The sequence below is a fragment of the Rousettus aegyptiacus genome, unplaced genomic scaffold (genome assembly GCF_014176215.1).
Source record: "Rousettus aegyptiacus isolate mRouAeg1 unplaced genomic scaffold, mRouAeg1.p scaffold_m13_p_18, whole genome shotgun sequence".
NCBI lineage: Eukaryota > Metazoa > Chordata > Mammalia > Chiroptera > Pteropodidae > Rousettus > Rousettus aegyptiacus.
This window is the reverse complement of record NW_023416293.1, coordinates 7752257-7774453: the sequence shown is the minus strand read 5'-3', so window position 1 is coordinate 7774453 and position 22197 is coordinate 7752257. Positions and strand designations below refer to the sequence as shown.

Below are 22197 nucleotides of genomic sequence, written 5' to 3'. Positions count from 1 at the left end.
CATTTGGCCACCATTACATCTCCAACAGTCTCAACATGTCACACTTACTCAAGAGTCTTTTTGTTACCAGCTCTGAATGTACATCCTGAACAGGTGTATTAAACATGTGTAGAAAAGGTTAGAGGTTCTCAGAGTTTGGAAGCATGCAATGAGTGACGACCCAAAGGGAAAAACGAAAGCTTTGGTAGTAAACGCAATTAGATCACACTTTTCACCTTTATTATAAGAGCCGGTTAAAATCAGAGTTTAACCATCATTCAATTTGTAATCTGGTTTTAACCAAATTGGCCAATTCTTTTATCTCTAAAAATGTTCACATTTTCTAGATGTGGTCTCAGCTTCAGCACTAAATATTTCGAATTAAGATGTGAGTTGTCCACACAACTTCAGTGAAGTGTTAGGTTTTGACAATTTTTTGTTTAGAAAAATGGCAACTTTAGACCTCCGATTGTAGAATATGTTATCAAACTATCATTCTGGACAAAACACACACACACACACACACACACACACACACACACACACACACACACTATTCTTTAAAAGTGAAACATCGCAAATCCTGTTGTCCACTCAGCTAACAGCAGCTATCTCATTCAAAGGTCCAGCAAAGACCACTGAAATTTTATAGATCGCCAAGCCTGAACTAGGATGTTAGCAAAAGAGGGTACTTCCAGAGGGATTTCAGCTTTTCGTCCATCTAAACGTTTCTATTTTATAGTTACCAAAAAAGGTCGGAACCCAGCTTGTCCAGTGAAACCTCCTGAGTGCAGAGGTGTTAGTTCCTTGCTCGTGTGGCTTCGGCGAATCTAATAGTTGTTTAAATCTCACTTACTATGACAGATATATCATCTTGGTACTAGCTATTCTACTCACAACTGCACAAACCTGTAGCCAAACACTAAGTGTAATTAGAAATAAAATTATATTGTAATCCAATAATTTGCTAATGACTAGATTTTTTTCATCTGTATTCCCAACAACTGTTCTATATTTTTTAAATCATAAATATCTTATCTTGTGTACTAGATGCAACTGAAATGTTACAATCATAGATGGCCTATTTATGAAAAATAACAGAGGATAATTGAACAAGACTTCTTTTTTTTCTATTTGAAGTGACATGAGGCCACTAGTCCTTTAGGGAAAAGCTGGGTTTCAGCAGATTCTTTAGTTCATGTATAACCTATGAACTGCTGAATATGTAATCCTTTAAAAGTTGATACTGAAGATCGATCTATACATTAATTCAATCTTTTCTAGAAATGTATCAAACTAAAAGATAGCCTATGGATCCAGTAAAGTGTGGTAACCAGAGATATTTATGAAAACTTACCAATTCTCTATGATATAAACCTTAGCCCCATTTCCTGAAGTAGTTATGTATGTGATTATGTAAATAAATATCATTTGGTTTGGTGTAGATTTCAAACAACAAAAAGAACACATCCTAACTATTAATACTTCATGAGGCCTAGAATCACTGTGTCCATATTCTGTGATCTTTGTAAAAATGTGTATCTACAACAGTTCTAATAGTCTTGATTTTAAAAATATGGTTGAGTAGTTTTTACAGTTTTATTGTCAAAATTCTTATGAGAAATGACTATAGTTTTATGTTTTTTTGATGTTGTTCTTATGAAAATAATGAATCACAATCACTGGAAGGCAATCTATAATGATGCCATCTGGTGAAGAAATTCCTAAACAGAACCTTGATCTTTAGAATGAATATAAGATATTTGAGAGTCAAACTTGGCTGGACCCCAAGGATGGGCTACATGAGAAACACACTTGGATAGAAAGCATAGGAAAAAGCATGTAGGCATTTTAGGTAAGGCTATGTTTTTACTTTTGATAGACTATTATTATGTGTTGCTAGATTAACAAAAGTGGTTTTCAGAAAGTTCAGATTCTCTATAAACCTCAGGAAAAAAAAATAGAAAATTAGATCCTATATTATTTAAGCCTTCAAAATTCATAAAAGTAAGTGAATGAAAAATGACACCTGCAGTAAGAGAAGTCAAAATGAATAATGACACATTCAGGATGTACACTGTAAATTCGTTATAAATATTTTCTGATATGGTAGGCAACTAGAAACATACTAGAACCAGAGCAGCTGTAGGATTTCTAGAATATATAAGCGATTTATTCTCCCCATATATATCATATATTCTAAGCCTACTTTCCAGAAATAACTGGTGAACTGCAGTTCTTAAGATAGTGGATGGGGCTGGGGGGGGGGCGGGGCGGGGGTGTGATATTAAATTTTGAGCCTCACTCAACAACTAAAGAAGATGTGGAATATTTTTAATATTAGTCATTGATTTGTTTATGATTGTTAGCTGAATTAAAATAGACTTTCCATAATAAAATAAATCTTCATTTTACATATACTATTTGTAAATAGTAGTAACTTTTATAGAAAAATTAAAAATGCAACAACATTACCTTGTTCCAACTTATTATTTTGTATATTAAAATCGATCTTTGAAACAGTAGCTTTTTAATCTGATTTTTAAAGGATGGCCGAGTTTTATCTGTGGCCCAGGCAGGCAGCAGGCTTCCACTGATGCTTCTCATTGGGAGGATGGAAGGTGTTTTTCTAGGTTCCTGACCCTTCAGACTGCTTTTCCCAAGAGCTGTTCTTCAGGCTGAAGTCTGTTCTAACTCCTTACAGAGGTGGGTCAGGGATCGCTTTCCTGTGGTTGTTAGTAGTGCTCCCCATCTAGTCACGAAGGGTTAAACATAACCCCAGCCTGTCGTATGGTGGTCTCTACAGCTTTATTTCTGAAACCTAAACATTTCCCTTTCATGTCTGTTTCTTTCACAACAGAATATTATTCCATGTTTCTATACGTCAGGAGTGGAGCTGTCTTTCTAAGGCAGCCAATCCACTATATTGACTTGAATTCTCTATTTATTTAGCATAAAGTCAGAGAAAGGGTATTGACCTAATGTTGTAAATATTTTAAGTGCATTCATATAATAGTGTAAGTTTTTACCTCCATAAAGATTATGAATTGCAGCAAGCAGATCTATTACTCTTATCACGAAAAGAATTATTGTACCTTTCTTTATATATTTGGCAATTTGACAAAAAAAAAATGCCTATCCTTTTAACATGTTTTACTTATATCTCAGACTATATGTATATATCCAAGATAGCATCATTTACGACATTTTCAAGATTAGAATTTATTGCCAATTCCCTGTGGATTTTGCACGCACAGCTCGCAAGAGCCCTGTTTCTTGCTTCTCTCTCTCCTCTCCTGTCCTCTCCCTTCTCCTCTGTTCTTCCCTCCTCTTCTCTCTCACCTGTTCTAGAATTTGTTTTTCTTTTTTTTTCCTTTTCTTTTTCTTGGTGGGGGGAGGGGTGGCTCTAAGCCTTTCCTCAGTGTGGCACTGCGTTAGAGGGGGGATGGCTGCAGTGTGCTGCGGTACCGCGTGGGGCTCAGCCTGGTCGTCCTGGCACTCACATCCCTCTTCTTACTGGATGCCCTCTTCCTGGGGACACTTGGCTTCCCCTCGGCCTCTCACTAAAGGCTCACTCTGGATGCAGCCAAGCCCCTCCTGGCAAGCGGGCGTCAGAGAACTCGCACAGAAAACCCGGGATCCGCAGGCCAGGAGACCATGCTCTCCTCCCCAACTTAACCCCTCCCACTTCTTGGGGTTTCTGCAGTAGCAGAGTCACCAACCAGCTCAAAGGCTGGAAATGATTTTAGATACTTATCAACTTCTCCAAAATAATAGTTTGAGCTCCCAATTCCTGGCCTTTATTTCGTCAGAATCGTCCTCCTGGCCAGTCCTGGGTTACAGGAGAAGCTGTCCTTTCGGACCCCACTCTGAAAGCCTCGCTCTAAGTCTCCCCTGAGTGCAGTTCTCACTTCCATGGAGTTTAATTCTAGTTTCTCCCTTCTCTTGCCTTCCAAATGTCTGTCCATTGAAAAAGCCGGCTCAATTCAATATTTATTCAGAAAGAGAGACTTCTTAGTTATGAATAAATAATAAAATTTTCAAGATTAAATCATTACGTAAAATGAAATATTGTCTTTTGGTATTTTCCTATTCACAATTGAATTTGTCAAACTGAATGGAGCAGGTTTGTCAGTGGACAAACACTTGGAAGGCAAAATAAGAAAGGAGAAAATAGAATTCAATCCCACACAATTAAGTTGTATTGTTCCAACTTACTACAGAAATATATGTGTGTGTGTGTATTTACCACATAAATATAAATATATAAATGTGTGTGTGTGTGTGTGTGTGTGTGTGTATTTAGGCGAGGTAACCCTTAGCTGACCTCACAGATTACAAAAACTTTTTCAGCTTACAATTCCTTTTTTTATGTTTTATGCCTACAGCACCTGGCCTTCCTAAGTGGTCTCCCATCCAACAGAAATAGATTTTAAACTATACTTCTGCTGCCTCTTTCCATAAAAGATAAAGTATGTATGTATACAATTCTTGAGTCTTAATCTTTATCCTAAATTCTGCTGTATGATCTCACTATCTTCTCGAACGTATTGTTTCACAAAGTACGAAGGCCAGCAGAAAACGCGTTAACAGCCATGGCGTTCTGGTCTCAAATCCTAGCACCTCTCCTTCCCAGTCTTTTCAGATCCATCCAGAGACATCAAGTCTCAGAAAACAAGCCATAGTTGGCAGAAGGGCATTTAAAATAGGAAACATAGTCTTTATATGAAGAGCAGTGATATTAGGGATAGTGGGGGTTAATAATACTGGGAATTATATTGTTATAGGGACTTTACAGATTCGTGCATATTTTTAATATCGGTTCTCGAGGAACCAGGCAATACCTTAGTACGATATCCCAACTCTGCACCACTAAAAATGCCCAACAAAAAATAAAAAATGATTTAAATAAATGACTGATAGAAACTTTAGTCTAAAAATTCTGGCCAACACACGATCTTTCTGCTGTTCTTTTGAGAAAGGAATGGCAACAGCAAGTAGAATAGACATATCTGTTACCACAGTCTTTTTAGAGCTCAGAGATTGAGCCACATGAAAACAACCGCAAAAGAACTCTAAAAAATACTATAGATCAAGGAAAGTGAAGCCCAGATGTCTTAGGGACGTTAGTTTTAGAGTCATCTTTAGAAAAGATGTACCTTTCTATCCAAAGGAAATCTCAGTCCTGTACCAACAGGATGCAAAGAAGTATGTAAGATGGCAGGGCCTCTTGAAAAGCACACACCCGGGAGGTGAGGAAGCTAGAGAGAGAAAACACATCTGATTAAAGGGAAGATGGATGAGCCAAGGGAAGACTAAGGGAACTAGAACTGCAATAACAACATACAAATCAGATGAAAGGCAAACACAAAACTGACACTTCGAGTAACTATAGCAAGACATGGAGGAAAATACTGATAAATGTTATCTTCAAAAGGAAAAGAAAAAACGTGTAAAGTAATGAGAAGCAAGATGATAGCTTGAAGGACAAAAAAAAAATGAAACGTAAGAATTAGAGGTGATGGGTATAGAACAATTTAAGTACATAGGCAGTAACTAAAACTTCAGATGGAGAAATGTCTTAGATGAGTAGAAAGGAGATCTATACTTCTAGCCTGAAACAATTTCCAGGCAATATCAATGACCTGAAACTTAACAGACAAATGCTGGCAAATAAGAGCCTGTCTCAAAATAAGCATAGCATGACTTCTAAAAATAAATGAAAAATACTTTTACATCTTCAGTCTCCAGAGACCAATTTATTTCAACAATGAAGAAAGTTGACAGTATGCCAGAACTAAGAGAGTGAGTGCCAAATTACCTGGTTCGAAGAAATTTAAATTTTTAACTTGCAATGGCAATCCCTTCTATTAAGAGTTAGCAGCAACATACTTAACAAGGCAATAGTGCATATTATAAAAAAAAAAAAAAGCTAATGTTTCTTGCCTTGTACTAGAAATGTGAACTGTAAGCCAAATAAAATAGAACAGATCCTATGAAAAGAAGCTTTGGCAACATGGAATGTTGTACAACAGCTAAGTTGGCAAAACCTTTGCTTGACCTTAGAGAACTCTACTTGTTAGAATTATTTCCAAATCAATAACCATTAGACCCAAACAATGTTGATTTGTGCCTTTCTGAAAGGTAAATGGCTCAAACGAAATCATTGCAATAAAATCTTCCTCTCTAACAGTATTCATTTCAACAGGAAGCCAATAAATCCAACATCCATGAAGAGCCAATAAATAATGAAAATCCTAGCATTTTATTTTTAATCAGCAAAAATTTAAATGCATTGGCATATACAGTGTCAGTATTGTAAAAATGTTCTGCGGTTATATATTGATATGTATAATGTGCAGCTTCAAAACTGAAAAAGCATTGATTTATTCAGTATTGCAATATAATCTATGGGTTCTAAAAGTTTATATGTAATCATTAGTTGGGAAATATATAATGAAAAAATATATATCTAAATCCTGTGAATATTCAGAATTATTTCTGAGGGAAAAAATAAAATATGCCCATTATCATCTTTACATGCCCGTCCCCCTCAGAATTTTTTTAAATAGAAGAGTTGTCATGGCAACATTAAATTATAATGTATGTGTGATGTCATATAGTATATGTTTTATCATTGTATCTCCTTATACCTAATAGGAGAGAGCGTGTAACCTAATTAAATTAAATGATATATTAAATATAATGGCTATAGATTATAATAAAGTGTTTATATAATAAAATTTAGGAAAAAGAATTTTAACATTTAATCTCAATTGTGTTAAGTATGCTCACAAAAAAAGACAATAGATCCTGTCAAGAGTGAGAAGATAGAATACCAAATCTATTTTCCTCTCTGGGCATTTTCATTAACATATTTCTCTTTACAATTATCTTATATGTCATTTTTGGAAATATTATCTTCACTTCGTTAAACATGAAAGTTGTCCAAAGATAGGGCAAAAGTCATGAGCAGATAGTTTTCAGGAAAATAAAGTATAAGATTCATAAGCTTACTCTTAATGAAGCCAAAAAAATTTAAACACCAAGATATCGCTTTAACCTACAAGATCTTTGGAAACAATGCCCAGATTTTAACTGTCTGTAGCTTTTCATCTAAAGATGCCATTTATAAGGCACCTAACAACTGTAACATAAATCTTGATACATTACATAAGATTCCAGAAATCTTCTCCATCTACAGATACTTCCCACAGTTTGGAAGGTCTGCGAACATGTCTAATAAAACCTGCCTTCACTTTAGCCTGACTTCGTCTGCATTTCCTTATAAAGATGTCAGCACTGATCACCACATAGATGTTTACTTCGAATTTGACTTTTGTCAGAGGTTAGGTGAATCATAGAAAGAAAAGACTTTTCAAACATCTCAAGCCAGTCCGTGTTGCTCTTCATTAGCCACTTTACCAGCAGTTGAATTTAAGAATGAAAGAGAGGAATAATGTTGTGACTCAAATGCAAACGCTGGCAGGAGACTAAGGGCCGGCACCCTTAGAAACAAGGCAGAATCCCAGTTACCAGAATTAAATATGTGTAGTTCAAGTTGAACAAGCAAAGCATGGTGGGGGGCCGGGGGCGGGGAGCGGGGTGGGAGAGGGTCTCGGTTTTACAGTGTGGGGCCATAACCATCTACCTCTCTTTCAACTGAACTAAGATTTACACAAGAGGCTGAGTATGCCTATTGCAAATGGTAAAAGTTAAAGGGTACTGATTTTGGGGAAAGAAGGAATAAAGTCATAGGGAATAGGTCAGAACCTCATAGCTAAATTGTATAATTAAAATATATTTTAGTATAGTATATGAGTTTCATTTATTGAGACCGTAGCTTCAACCATTATAAGGGATAACTTTCAATTCTCAATGGCATTTAAAGATCATCAGATATAAAAGCAGTGATGGCATACCCCTTTTCTTCTTCATGTGGAATGCTGAAGTACTGACAAAAAGCCTTCATTTAATTTTATGGAGCCAAGAATTTAATTGTTTGATTCTTGCTGTTGAAACTAATCTATAAAATGAAACAACTCAACCCCATTGTATAATTTATAAGAAATCGAATTTATAATGCTATGAACTACTCAAATATGTTTATCTTGTTCAGATGATAACAAGATGCATTCCCTCATAAAACTTATTCCTGGGTAATATGTTTGATAGAACTACAGGATAATGTGGCAGTTACTAGAATACCTCAGTAAATAATTTATGATATGTATTATTCCTCAGGTAGAATGTTGGTCTGAGTAGCTATGTCTTAAAAGTATAGTGCAGTCCTGGATTCTCATAAAATTATTAACTTTAAATAAAAACATTTCTTGAATTATAATGAAAATTTTGTTTAAATAATACATTTAGTGTGGCTATTGCTTATTTGATTTTAAATGTGTTTGAGGTACTATGTGCATAGGTTATATTCAAATATTTATCTGCAAGTTTAAGAAATTATTTGATACAGAAATTTAATTTTGGAAATTTTATTACTTCTCCCTTAATAAATTATTAAACTGAAAAAGATGAGAATTTCATTTTCAATGAAAAAATCTTATGGGAGAATGAATGCACTCATACTCATAAACTTTGCAAATAAACCATTTCCAGAATTTCCTACTGCATGACTATTTGTTTTCCTGTCAGATAATGCAAATTAAATGAATATTAATCTACACTATTATGCATTTTCTTCTGAAATGTCATTCAAAAGCTTATCTGCATTGCTGAAAGAACTGAAAAACAATTTGCAAATAAACCCACAAGCCCTAATGGGCATTCGTTTTTAGTATAAAATAGGAACCAAATAATACTATTAAGAGGAATATACTGAAAGTAGTAGGAGAATGCAGGAACAGAGCATGTTCAGTCATACGCAAATATACAGAGGAATGGAAAGAATGATGCACAGGAAATAATCAAAAATGCAAATTACAAATAGGAAATCCCAATAAATCCTGTTTTCTATAAAAAAGGACCCTTCTATCCACACCTCATTACTGCTCTCGTTCACATACAAGTCAGATTGTGCCCCGCCAAACACAGCTTGCATACTCAAAGTCCAGAAATCACATCTTAAGTACGATATTGAAATCATGGGATTTTTCTGCAACTGGAAACAACAGAGTATCTAATCGCCATTTGGAGATAGATTTCTCCAATTTCCAAAATAAGATACTTTAAGAATCATGACATGCAGCTGACAACTCATGAATTCAGAACAGTCTAGTCCACTTGCCCTTCTGGGTCATTCAAAAATCGATGCTATTCAGAATCCATATAACATATAAAAAGTGAAAGCCATGATTTTACTTTATCATACTCTGACCAATTATCCATCAGAAAGGTCCATCTTTCGGGGCCCCAGGTGTGTTTTAGTGTCTCTAATTCTACAATGCAGGAGCTTGGTGCTTCAGAGCTGACACTTTTTAAATAAGAACTCCCTGCCTTTGCTTGCAAGGCTACTGCCCCTTGGAAGGGGTGGGAATGAAGGGGTTATTAAAGCATCCGCCTCTAGAGAACTAGAGACAAAAACCTGCTTTTGTGCTTCTCAGACATAGTCTACTTTAACACATATGTGCAAATCCTTCATTTGTTGTAAGAATAAGAAAAAGAATGGAATTGCCAAAACTTTGAGTGAACCTCCCAGAAGCTGGCATTTGCCAGTTTCTAGTAATAATCACCTCTGATATCGGAGCAAAAGATGACTCATTAGAGTTAATCAATGTATGAACTTAGTTTATAATGTTTGCCTTTAACTTTTGTGATAAACATGTACTCTATATGGGCCATTTAATAAACATGAACAATGATCAATGTATTAAAAAGAGAAGATACAGACTAATGAACTTCTTAGAACACACTGTTTTGTTAACGGGATTACCCTGAATGGATTGAGAAGCTAGGGATGTTGTTCCAAATTAGAACTAAAGAAGGTGGAGAAATTTAATATTATCTGTTTACTATACTACCCTGGCTCACATCTTCATCTATTCTTCATTAAACTACTATATATGTCACAGCTGCCGTCTTTGTTTCTGCTGTGTTTAGTTCTTTAATCCATTATCTTCCAAGTGCTGCATAATCTTTTAAAAAGTAAATCCCATCAACCCACTATCCTCTGATCATAAACTTGGAACAATCTCTCCTTGCATTTAGAATGACACTTCAACTCAACTCTGATGTTCGAATGCCCTGAGATCTAGCTCTGGGTCTCTCTCTCTAACCTGGTCTACCACCAGGTGCCAGGCCCTCCACGCTCTTTCTCTGCTGAGCAGCTCTGAAATTCCCTCTGCCTGGAATAATCTTTCTTGCTGCTTTTGCATGGCTCATGCTCTCTTTTCTGGTCTCAGTCTAAGCCTCACATTTCAGAGGTGTCACTCCTTACTATTATCTTCGCAGATCTGTCAGGTGGGCCCAAAATGTGTTTATATTACATTAAAGGAAATATTCAGTGCTCTCGGCAGGCGGAGAGTCAGACCATGCCATACAGAGAGCCTATGGTAGAACCAAAATATTATTTCTATAAAATATAAGATGAATGGAAGGCCTGAGTGTTAGGATGGGAGTGCACAATAGAGAGTAAATTGTTACAGTTCCTAGAAGATGCAACCTCACAAACTAAAGGCATTCCTAGGAGTCATACTTTATATACATGGATTCAGTTACCTTTGGATCACCTGAAACATTTAGAGAAAGGGTTGATGACCACTTGACAGTAATAATATACTTGGGGATTGGATAGCATGAGTTAAATACCTATAGTTTGAGTAGATGAATATTAAGGGCATTTTTAATCCTTAAAATCTTTGATTTTATATTTTAAAAAGTCTCATTTCTGAAAAAGCATTTGCAAACAAAGTTATCATTCCTATTTTTATAATAAACATGAGAAGTGTTCTTATGTGGGATGAATTTAATGAGGACTGTTACTTTTCGTATAATGATTAATCTTTGAAAAATTACATTCTGTGGATGTGTTCATTGGATGTGTTTATTTACATCTAATTCCCTATTATGTTTTAGGATAACAGTCATGTGTTTTTTTAAGATAAGACAGTCAGTACATAAGGCCACAGCAAAACAGAGCCTTTGCTAATTTGATGCTGACAGGCGCGTTAGTTTAATTAGTTAGCTGCTAATATCTATTTAAGTGAGCAGCCAAGGAAATGCCTGCTAGGAAAAGGACACGCCAATGCGTGGCCAAGCCCGTTCTTTGCCTCTTTCCAGCTGTCACAAAAGCCGCGGCCAGGCGGCCTGCACGTATGTGGAAAGGAGAGAAATATTACTAAAACAGCGGAGAAGGACAGAAAAAGTAATGATATGCCAGCAGAATATACATGTATTTATATATATTTGAGGTTTTCAAATGTTGCTACCTTAATAATAAACTTGTAAATAAGTAAAGTACTCTTGAATATTGTGGAATCTTCTATTTCTTGGCATTCGCAGAACCTTTAATAATTCTTTAATAGTAACTGAAGGGCTTACAATTTTCTCCTTTGCCTATAATCAAGGTTATTACAGGCTTTCACACTTAAAAAGTTTATTAATATATTCCTAAGTTTGATATTCTTTATATTGCCTTTGTTTACTAGAGTATTTAGAGAAATGGATGAAATGAAAATGAAGACTATATGAACATCTATGTATTATTACAGATCAATTATTATAGATCAATTCATTCTAAGAGGTGAATTCCATGGATGAATATTACTAATTAATTCATGTAAAATTCTTCTCTAGGCAAAGTGATTTTACTGGATAATTCTTACATCCTAAGGCAGATTATGAAATTATAATTCTAGTTAACAATAATGGAAAAAAATCAGCCATTTATAGAGAAAGTAATCTCAGAAAAATGTAACACTTGCTACTTCTATAAAAGAATGGTGCATTAGATATTAAAGTTTATTATAAACTATAGATACTTAGTATATATTTCAGCTTTAATTTAGGAAAGTACAATTTCAAGGTGAGACTCTAATCTTTTACTATTATTTGTATGACATGCTTGTTAAAATAAGAGATAATATCCTAATCTTAACCTTATGATTCATATTTTAAAAGTTGGAAAATTTTCTTAAGTGTTGCAGTTAAATAGCAATTACTTTAATTATTTTACATTAAGGCACAGAAGACATAATAAATGTCATTTTAGGATCTTTTCTTCCTTACAGTGAAGAATAGAACGTAAATGACTTTTTTCTTTCACAAACGTCCATTTAAATAAGCACAATGCATAAACGCACAAGGGGAAAAAAAAAGGAAACCCCCAAAGAAACATTATTACTTAGATTTTTTTACCTCTGATTTTAAGCTTTGCATTTTTGCAATAGTACCGAACCAAAAAAATACATATCAGCAATTCAAAGCCCCAGAATAGTGATAAAAGAAAACAATACTGATAATTTTGGCAATTGTATTTGGAAGAAGACCACAGAGATAATAACAGTGAAGAATTAGAGTGCTTGGTAAGATGGAACCAAAGAGAAAAATAATCAAAAAATTATTTGTTTGAATGCCAAAAAGTCCTAATTGTTATTTTCTCTTCTCTAACTCTGTGTACTAGTAGTCCTATTCATTTTCCCATTTTATTAGCAACAAACATGAATATGCTGTTAGACTAAAATTATCACTTATAAATTCTATTAATTGTTACAAAGAAGACCTTTTATATCTCATCATGAGATTATACACAATACTTATTAAGAACTGGCTTTTCCAAAAGTAGATTATAATTTTAAAGTGCTGAATTAATATTTCTATTTTCCTTGTGACTTAAATTTTTTCAATGTCAAGTATATGATATTTAAAGCATGAATTCATAAGTATACGGATTGTGAATTAAAATTAAATACGATTTTAAATGTATTAAATGGTTTAATCTCAAACTTGGAGATTTACTAAATTAAGTTGTTGAATAAATGAATTTATTTAAAATTCTGGTTATTTATATATAACATTACTATCTAAAATACTCTTAATTTATTATTGCGCTATAAAGCACACTAACAAAGTAATGGAATGATTTATAGAAAATCGACGAACTAGGAAAAATAGCTTTTCTCTCCCTATAGACTCTTCGCTGTAACACACAAGAAATAAAGAATTGAAGTGATAGGTAGAAGGAAAGTTATAAAATTTAAATATGCATGAACAGAGTAGCATAAGAGATTCTTAGATATTATTTTTTAAAAGTACTTATAAATGACTTTTGCAAAAGACAAAAGAATGAAGACAGACAAATTAACCAAAGTTTTGTATATTTTTTCCCCCTTTCCAACTTTCAGTGAAATAAAGAGAGCCCATCAGTGCCTGGATTTGCTGAGACGCAGAGCCTGTGTGTCAGTCTCCCTGTTACCTCTGCGGCTTGGTGGCGACGCACTGATGCGCACAGGTGTGGGCTGAGCTGCCGGTGTGTGGCTGTCTCCATCTAAGGCGAGACTCGCCCTACCGTTAATTTCTCTGGTGGTCTGAACAAGAAAGTCCATGAGAAACTCCACAGACTGCATTCAGGACTCATCCTCTTCCTGTCCTTGGCACTGATACATAATCACTTATGTCAGGAATCCTTATTTCCTCCTAGAGTTGCCAGATTTAGCAAATAAAATTCATGGCAACCAGTTAAATTAGAATCGAAATAAATTACAAATGATATTTCAGTGTATGACACAAGTATTACCTGAGACATACTTATCTGGCAAGTCTCTGCTTACTCTATTATTCTTGGGAACTGTCCTCTCCAAATATGGTGGAAAAGAGAGGAATTGATGATTTATACTCTATTTATATCACAAAGCAGAGACCTGCAGTACAGAGCTGCCTGCATACTTTCAATGAGGTGCAAACTCTGGGTTTCTTAATGGGTAGCTGAGGGTAATGACATAGCTCCTAACTATATTTGAGAAAAGTGTCATCTTGGTCGAGGCTATTTGGCTTCTCTACCTTAAGCATTAAAATGCCTGCTGATCACTGGTTCTTAACAACTACTGAAATGCCTCTCGGATTCTGGCAGAAAGTTGTATATCAATATACTTGTATTGTTATGAGCTTCCAACCTACACATCCCCACGCCCCTGCCCAAATATTCATAGCAGTTCTGTAGAAAATTTGAAGTGTTTTATTATAAGTTTGCTATTTAGAAGATATTTTAAACCAGAACCCCTCTTTTTTTAATTCTAAAAATGTATATATTCTTTAAAAAGCTCTTTGTGACATCTTTACCATTTTATATTATTTATGATATCATTAATAAATACCTGTCAAATTTATACTCCTGAGGTGAATATTTGCATCAATTAGATGTAGTACATGGAAAACTTTCTGTAAACTCAGAGGTTTAAAACAAGATTTTTTACTGTTGCCGGTAACGATTCTGTGAATGAGCCATACTGGCTGTGCTCAGCTGGCTGGCTATTCTGGTGTGCCAAGGGTCCCTCCTGAAACTCCAGTTTTCTACCAGTTCAGGTAGGAATGGCTATTCTAAGGTAGCCTCACCTACTTGTCTGGTCATTGTCACTGTCTGGTGGCTATTAGGAACAGAGACCATCAGCTGGCCTGGCTCTTCTATGCTCCATGTGGCCTCTCCTCCATTAGTCTAAACTGAACATCTGCACAGAGTGGTTTCAGATCAGACTCAGGACAAGGCCAACACTTCATAAACTTCTATTCGTGTCATATTTGCTGATGTCGCATTGACTGAGGCAAGGCTGATGGCCAAGCCCAAGTTTAATGAGGGTGGGAGCCCACAAGGTCACTGAGATGGGGAGACCAGATTCATTGGGAGCCTTGAACTGTTACGAGTTTAACACAATTTTATTAGTTCTCTGGCAACAGAAAAATTACATAAAGGATACAAGGATTTATTTACTAGACAAAACTGACTAATATGCATGAACAGAGAAAGAAATTAGAGTGGTGAATTGGATTTGGTTTTTAAATACGAAAATATTTAATTCCAAATATTTAACTCCAAATATCAGTTATCTATGGGTCTTTTGTTTATGTTTTCCTAATTGTGATAAAATCATCATGGAATTTAAATTCAAAAACATAGGTTTTTGTTATTTTTTAATGTTTGTCTGTTATTTCTAGGCAAACTATTTAAAATCTCTGAATGTCAGAATATTTTTAATTGATATATTAATATCATCAATGAAAGGCTATAGTAAAAATCACATATAAAAATATTAAAGATTTTAGTGAACAACAACAAGCAAAAATTCTATTTTTCTACATGAATGCATACTTAGAAAATATGATGGGGAACCTATTGCTCATACAATTGAACATTTCTATGAAATTTAAGAGAGTTTTATAAACTTTAACAGTAAATGCTGAGTTCAGGGATAATTCAAAGGAATGAGCTAATCTATCAATTTGAGGAGTCCAACTTTCAATTAAAAGTTGACACAATATTAATCTACTTTCGAAATTTTCATATTGTGAAATATAAAATCCTTATGAATAATTGCCTAAAATATATATGAGTCTAAAGAACACCAATATAACCACCACTCAGTTTAAGAAATTGAAAATCTCACCTTGCTCCCCTCTTCATAGAGAACACTGATATCTTTACCTTTGTTTCAGTAATTTTTTTTAATTTTAAAACCATATTTAAACAATACATCTCTAAACAATATAATTCAGTTTCACCTACTCAGTGAACTTTATATAATAGACTGACACTGTGTGCAATTCTTTCCAGTGTTGTGCTTTTTTCACTTAACATTCTGTTTACAAGATTTGTCCATTCTGGATGGCCATCTTCCTGTTAATATATGTGAAATAATCAGTATTGTTTTTAATGATTAATGCCTTGTGTTTTAAGAAATACTTATAGATCCCAATATCATGAAAGTGTTTCTCTGTGTTTACTATTTTTCTAGAAACAGCATTTTTGCCTTTTATATTTACATTCTCATTCCATATAAAGTAGATTTGTGTATGTGGTGTGAAAAGAGATCCTATTTCAGTTTTTCTCATGCAGATACCCAAACTGCAGAACTCTTCATTCGAAAGCTCATCCTTTCCCATGCACTGTTTCATTATGAAGTGTCTATATGTTTACCTTTTGCTAGGTATCCTATCCTTTATAAATCATTTTTTTAAATATATTTTTTTGGGGGAAGCATGCCTACGAAATCAATAAGACACAACATTTATCTCAATTGACTCCTCATTCAAAGTTTTCTTTGAAAAATTGCTCTGAGGAAGTAAGCTAAGTTTCAGTTATAAAAAACATCTTCACATTATTTTGAAAGAAAAGTATCATCTTTTCCCCCATGATTCAATTGCACATGTGGTTAAGCAAAAAATGTTAGAAACCAAGGCAAAAAAAAGACTTTTATTTTCTATCGCCATATCTGATGATCTGCATATATAAAAGGCTCTTTTATGGGAATAAAAATCATCATCCCATGACCTTAAAATTTATATGTGTGGTTCAAGATAACTGTTTACGTTTGAGTTTTAACAGTGAGTTTCTCATCTATAACTCCTGTAATTTTTTAAAAGAACGAGGATTTCCGTGGCCTAGAAGTTATGTATTTGCCGGTGAACATCTTGCCTAAGGGTGTTTCTAGAATATTTAGAAGTACAATCACAGGCTTTCATTTATTAAGGAGCCAAGCGAGCTCCTATTCTATGCTTAAGAGTTGACAAAATTTCTCCAGACAGAGCCCATGTTCCAAAACTGAGAACTCGTACTTAAAATGCCTATGGTTAGGTTCTGTTTTTAATCTTTAGCTAAGAAAGATGGCTGAAAACCCAACTTTCAATATTTAATCAGATAAAAATGTAAGTGTTAGCAAGCTCATTCTAGACCCTCTAATTCAAGGATCTACCCATAAAATTATCACCTCTTGAGTCTTAATGTAGTTTCAGAACAAAAGCTACAAAGTATTTCATAATATATAATTTAAAAATACAATTTTTTATATTTAGTTGACGAAAATGTACCTTGTCAAAAAAAAGGGTGCTTTTTTTTTTTTCTTTAAGCCCCAGATATGATCTCAGTAACGTTCAATTGTTATGATCTCGCTGTTGTATATCAGAGGTGAAAGGGCCGATATGGTGCTGGGGAAGGAGACAAATGAAGAAAGACGACTGAAAAGGTTTGACCTAATTATTTCAACAGGCCAAATATGCTGTACATTCGTAGCAAATGCCTTTCGGATACTATGTCAACACCAGACCCGGCAAGAAATAGCACGTGACAGTAATGATAAACACTAGTAGAGTTTTGCTTATCACTTTCGGAAATTATATGGTCTTTTAAAATGATAAATGTAGTGCTTATGATGGAAAAATATCAATTTTCCATCGATGTGTCTTAATCACAAATTCCATATTTTAGGACAAACACTTGTGAAATATAAAAAAAATCTAATAATTATTTTTTGGAAGACAGATATTAAAAAAAAAAGTAAAAACAAAACAAAGAAAGAAAAAAATTATTCTAATCTTGGATTTAAGGTTCCCTAATATGTCAACGGTAAAGTTAACTTCTCCAAGAAGAACTCAGATTCATCGTATTGGATAGGTAGGTCATTAGCATTCTCTGAAATTTAGGGAAAGATCAGATAGATGAAAGCATCTCAGTGTGGCAAGACAAAAGGGACCTCATGAACATATTGCATCGTTCCTTTTGTACCAACCATCAGTGATCACAGCATCATTAGGCAATGTTTCAAAGGTCACATAAGAAGTTATAGCCTGGTCCAGGCAGGGGATAGGAATATCTTTTTCCACTGTTCATAAACTGACAATTCCCATACATGTTTATTCAAGCTACATAGGAAAGATGAAATGTATAGGGTGAATGAGGGTCTTTAGGAACCAAGTCCCAGGAACCCTATAAAGAAAATACACAAACCTTGCAAACAAAGCCCAAATAATCAAAAGGCCTTTTTCATCCAGCCTAGGACCTCTAAAAACATGCCAAGCCATACTTGCAACTCACGACCGATGGACCAATAAACCAAACCTTAACAATCATTACACCTGACAGCACTTCAGAATCCCAACAGAGATGCCAAGAGATCATGGAGACACGCTCTGCATTGGTTTGCTTGACAAACTGTTAAACTTCTTGCAGAAAGCTAAAATCTAAGGCCTCCTTACAGTCTTATATTCAAGTAGCTTCACACAATTCACTAAGGAAAGCCGGCTAAACCAACAAACACAAAAAGAAATTCAGTGGAATTAGAATATATTGTCTGCTTCCTGCTGCATTTCAGAAAGAAAACCTTTAATATTTGTCATTACTTTACTTTTTAAAAATTAGAATAAGCCTTTTTGTGACAGTGCTCTGGCTGCCTGGACTAAGGGATTTGTTATGAATACATACACAAACACACATCAATAATTGTATGATGCTTCATGGAACCTATCCAGCACCCTCAGTTTCTTCTGTAAATTTGCATTGCTGATAGAATTTATAAAATCTGCACAAAGCTGTATGGAAACTACATACAGACCAGAAGCACAGTGCCCTCTGGTGAATGTACACAACAAGCAATATATATATTTATATCGCAGTATTCACACAAACATACAAAAATACAAAGCTAACTTGTGCTTCCCCACAAATGATAGACCAATCACTGGAAATTGTGAGCTTCCATCAGGAAGAAATGATCAAAACTGAGAACTTCCATAAAATATTCGTTATGACATAGGTTGAGACAATCTAGTCCAGTCAAGCTGACGCTGGTCGACTCCCATATTCAATGGCTTCCCCAGGCTTGGGGGAGCAGGCAGCCTCTTGGATGTAACATACAACTTATGTTGTGTAACTTACTGAGAATTAAATGTAGAAGAGCAGTAAAAATTAAAGACCATTAATCTCAGCCCCCTCTCCATGTTTGGCCTTTGCTGTCATGTCCTTTTTCTCCCATTGCTGTTTCCTCTGATTTCTAAATGTACAATTGCTCAACTTCTCAGTGATTAGAAGACGCCACTTCCATTCAGCTAAAAAAATGTAATACAGCATGGTCTAAAGTAAAAAAGAAACACCATTCAAGAAAATTCATTTAAAACGTCTGACTACTTAAAATGATAAACTCAGCCACAAAGTTAACTGGGATTTACTTGAAGGCAACGTAGCATTCCAGAATTTGGAAATGATGCACGAAGTGGTCACCATGATCCAGTTTATCTATATTATGTCTATGAGAAATATGTTTAAATAACACAAAAAAGCATTACTATCATGAATGGCAAATAATAACCCGCCTGATAATAACCCTTTCCCACCTGAAACTTTCCCTTAGAGAAACTTATATACAACCTTCGAGGAAGATAGCTCTGTAAAGGCTTTCCCTTTGCTTCATACCTGTATATCTTGTATCTTGTGCTAAATCCCTGTCGGCTTCTGTCCACAAAATCTGTGTATTCCTGTGAGCGATGGAAGGGTCCCTTATCAGACAGGAGCCAGTCGAAGGGGCTTGTGGCATGCTGATCCGAAACAGCAGCAACCGCTAAAACCCAGCAATGAAGACTCAGTGCTATCCACTCCCATAGAGCCATCAGAGAGAACAATTCAGCACCAGCTCTGCTCCGCCATGTCATGCTTCCACTGCGGGTTTAGAGCCTTCATTCTCTTAGCTTTCCCTCAACACCTAGACAAAATACACAGGCGATTAGTTAGCCCCTAGAATATGCTTTTCGAGCAAATAAGGGGTTGAAGTGGCTAATCGTTTTTTTTTCATAATATCATTGTTTTAAATTTGATGACAGCAAAAATGATTAAGTAAACCAAAATGATATATATTTTTTTATATCTTTTTCATACTGTGTCATTTTGATTTTACTGGAAATAAGTCACAGAGTCATTATGGCCTCGTCATGACAATGTCATACAGTGGATCATTAAAGCCTATGGCGCAACAATCAGAAGTTTAGACCAATAATCCATTTTTCTGTTTAAATGTTTTCTAACACTGGACACTTTCTCAATTAGTAATGAATGCTGAATTATATTGTAAATTGTGTCATAAATTTTAACAGTAAGTATATTTTATTGTTTAGTTATTTTAGCAACAATGCTTTATAATGAATTTAAAATATGTAGTTTCCATAAAAAAGGATGAACTTGAATGGAATAAAACTGTATTAAGAAAACATAAATAAATGTGTGTATGTATGTGTCTTTCTATCCTCTCTTCAGCCCTCTCTCTCTCTCTCCATCCACCCACCCACCCACCCGCCACGTATCTCTCTATATACATAAATGGACGTGTGTGTGTGGCAGGGGGTGGGAGCAGAGACGTGTGTTTGCTCACATATTGTTTCCATTATCCCATTAGAGACAAACTTCCCTGATTATTTTAAAAGGATAGTGATTAAATTATTTCTACTATCTTCAAAAGATTTAAATGTGCCTGTGTCTCATTCATGAGATGAATAGGAATACCTACAAAATTCATATACAGACAAACTAAGACAATGCAGAATGTCTTATTATATTAAACTATGAAGCTACATATATTTGATATGCATTCACAAAAAATTATCAAGGGGTGACCCAGTGTGGTATAGCATAAATAACTTTACACAAAACAGCTGATGCAATGTCCATATGTGACATAAAATAATCCTACAAATATTTAAATTCAATTCTACTTTCCATTCTCACCAACTTTTTCCCCAATATTATTTATAGCACACAGAACTATGCAATACATAAATTCTGATTAATGAGAAAGTTTGGGTTATGAGAGTTTTTAGTCAGCAAAGTCTCTTTAGAAAGTAATCAAATGTATAGTATTAAGTAAAATATTTTAATTATAGTAGTTGTCATCTTTCTCTTATGTTTGGCTAAGGCAATTGATAGCTTTAATTTGCTTTCTAGTTATAAGCCTATAACTCATAATGTAAGCCTAAATTATTTATATATGACAAATATAAAGCAATAATTTTGCAGCTATAAAGTATGTCAAAACAGTGACATAATATGACTGCTGTAGGTCATCAAGTTGCACTCTAACCAATATAGAATTAAAAGGATTACAGCCCCCATACTAGATGACATACCCCAATCAAAAGACTCACTTTACTGTGATGATTAAAGAATGTCCTCTTTTGTAAACAATATAAGAAATCTTACAAGTGCATACACTTAAAAATAATTTATCATAAGAAAGAATAACATCATATAATAGAAACAATTTCAAATAGGAGTTGGGAGATGCTGTGTCTCCAACAGCTGTTTGTATAAATGTAGCACTGTCAAATGATTCAACTCGTAATTTCCAATTCTGATGAAGAAAGTAGATATTTTTTACATATTGTTTTTATGTGGGAATCATATCATTTTTCATAATATCAATATATTTCATTTACATTCATAAAGTAAGAATTGTTATACATGCAGGTATAGTTTAATCCCCCGATGACTAATAAATATTTCTTACCTTTGTTTATCACACATTTTTATTCTGGTGATTAAATATATTTAAGCTACCAACACTGAATCACTTTTACAAAAAAATTATACTTTTTATATAAAACATAAAGAACAGCGTCTAGCATGTGGTAAGGACATTGAGTGTCTCAAAGCGTATTTCATGCTGGTATGAAATCGTGTAATTATATACCATAAAATTAAACCCAACTCTGTGTTAAAGCTCATGATTTTGTAAGACACATAATATCATAGAAAAAGTGGGATGCAATTAACTTAGATGGCATTTAAGGTCTTATTCTCAATTGTTTCACTACAGGATTAGCCGGAACCACTGTTTTCGGTCTTTTCACCAAATGAATTATAGCTGCTTTGCGGTCCTCTAATTCCCTAATCTTACCCTTTAGGAAGATGCAAAGTTTTCTTAAATTAGATGCATGGGAAACTACCCAAAAATGTTAGAATTAGGTATTATTCATTATATTTATAAGGTCTTTTAAGAGAGATACACAAGAAGCAAACTATGACACATGATACTCCTGCTAAAACTGTATTTGAGAAATTACCTTGAGGAATTATAAAACAGAGAGCAAAGCCATTTTAGAATACTTTAAGACAAAGATGCAGGTTTCTAAAGATCCTTAGAACAAGGGGCCACTAGATGCAATATTCACTAACAAAAGGATTTCATTTATTTAGTTTGCCGCAAAGGCAGGTAAATGTACGTTTGAATAATCCTTGTATATATGAGTACTAATTTTTAATTATTACTGAATGCCCTAAATTGCTCCCTTTACTTA

The 22197-nt window shown here is 34.5% G+C and overlaps 1 protein-coding gene across 5 annotated transcripts in view; it reads right to left on the bottom strand.

Annotated features, from left to right (window-relative positions):
- Nucleotides 1-22197, bottom strand: part of BRINP3 (BMP/retinoic acid inducible neural specific 3) — a 295934-nt gene that overhangs the window by 190587 nt on the left and 83150 nt on the right. For all 5 annotated transcript variants that reach the window (XM_016122669.2, XM_016122668.2, XM_016122667.2 and 2 more), the window contains exon 2: nucleotides 19328-19613. In XM_016122669.2, the coding sequence (XP_015978155.1) occupies nucleotides 19328-19563 (236 nt within the window). In that variant the 5' untranslated portion in view covers nucleotides 19564-19613. The remainder of the gene's footprint in view (nucleotides 1-19327; nucleotides 19614-22197) is intronic.